The sequence below is a fragment of the Seriola lalandi genome, unplaced genomic scaffold (assembly GCF_002814215.2).
Source record: "Seriola lalandi dorsalis isolate HSWRI2012SDOR001 ecotype SW California unplaced genomic scaffold, Sedor1 jcf7180002008197, whole genome shotgun sequence".
NCBI lineage: Eukaryota > Metazoa > Chordata > Actinopteri > Carangiformes > Carangidae > Seriola > Seriola lalandi.
In genome coordinates this window covers 1-1030 of record NW_019478850.1, presented here as the reverse complement: position 1 = coordinate 1030, position 1030 = coordinate 1, and the positions used below count along the sequence as shown (strand labels likewise).

The 1030-nt window shown below is 37.2% G+C and overlaps 1 protein-coding gene across 1 annotated transcript; it reads left to right on the top strand.

Moving 5' to 3' along the window:
• Positions 1–6: 6 nt before the first annotated feature.
• Positions 7–822, top strand: LOC111672340 (olfactory receptor 52D1-like; the record flags this gene model as incomplete). The annotated part of the gene is made up of 1 exon (XM_023429756.1): positions 7–822. A coding segment is annotated over one exon (816 nt), but the record flags the coding sequence as incomplete, so codon positions are not given.
• Positions 823–1030: the final 208 nt, after the last annotated feature.

The window sequence follows — 1030 nt, the reverse complement described above, 5'->3', positions numbered from 1 at the left end:
ATTATCTGTGCCAATGTTCTGCTGATTGTGGTCATCTGTCTGAACAGAAGCTTACATGAACCCATGTACCTGTTTCTGTGCAGCCTGTTTGTAAATGAACTGTATGGTAGCACAGGGTTGTTTCCATTCCTGCTGGTTCAGATCCTCTCTGACATTCACACTGTTTCTGTGCCTTTTTGTTTCCTGCAGATTTTCTGTTTGTACTCTTATGCCTGCATTGAATTTTTTAACTTAGCCATCATGTCTTATGATAGATACCTCGCTATCTGTTATCCACTACAGTATAACATACATATGACACATAGCAGGATTACAGTACTTATTGCTCTAACATGGTCATATGCTTCTATCTTATGTATGGCTCCAATAGCACTGATTGCCCCTTTACAGCTGTGTGGGAACATTCTTAACAAAGTGTACTGTGACAATTATTATATTGTTAAATTGGCCTGCGTTAACACAACTGTCAACAACATCTATGGACTTGTTGCCACATCTCTTACAATCTTATGTGCTGTAATCTTAATCCTTTACACTTACATAAAGATCCTTAAAGTGTGTTTTTCCGGTTGTAAACAGACCAGACAGAAAGCTATCAGTACCTGCACACCTCACCTTGCTTCTCTGCTCAACTTTTCCTTCGGGGCTTTCTTTGAAATATTACAGAGCAGGTTTGATATGAGCAACATACCAAATAAATTGCGCATTTTTTTATCATTATACTGGCTTACATGCCAGCCACTTTTCAACCCTTTACTGTATGGTCTGAATATGTCGAGTATCCGTGTCATTTGTAAAAATCTGATTTTTGCCTCAACATAGACCTCTAACACTCATCCAGAGATTTGCTGAGTTGTTTTAAATTTGTTGTGCTTTATGAACACATCTGTTTATCTGCTTTCATGGGACGGAGAATAACATGAAATTAGTTGTTGTGTACTACTGAAACTGTTTTGCTTCCGTAAAACTTCTATAAACGTTTTTATTGTACACATTTTGTAATACAGCAAAAAATCATTAGACTAGTAGA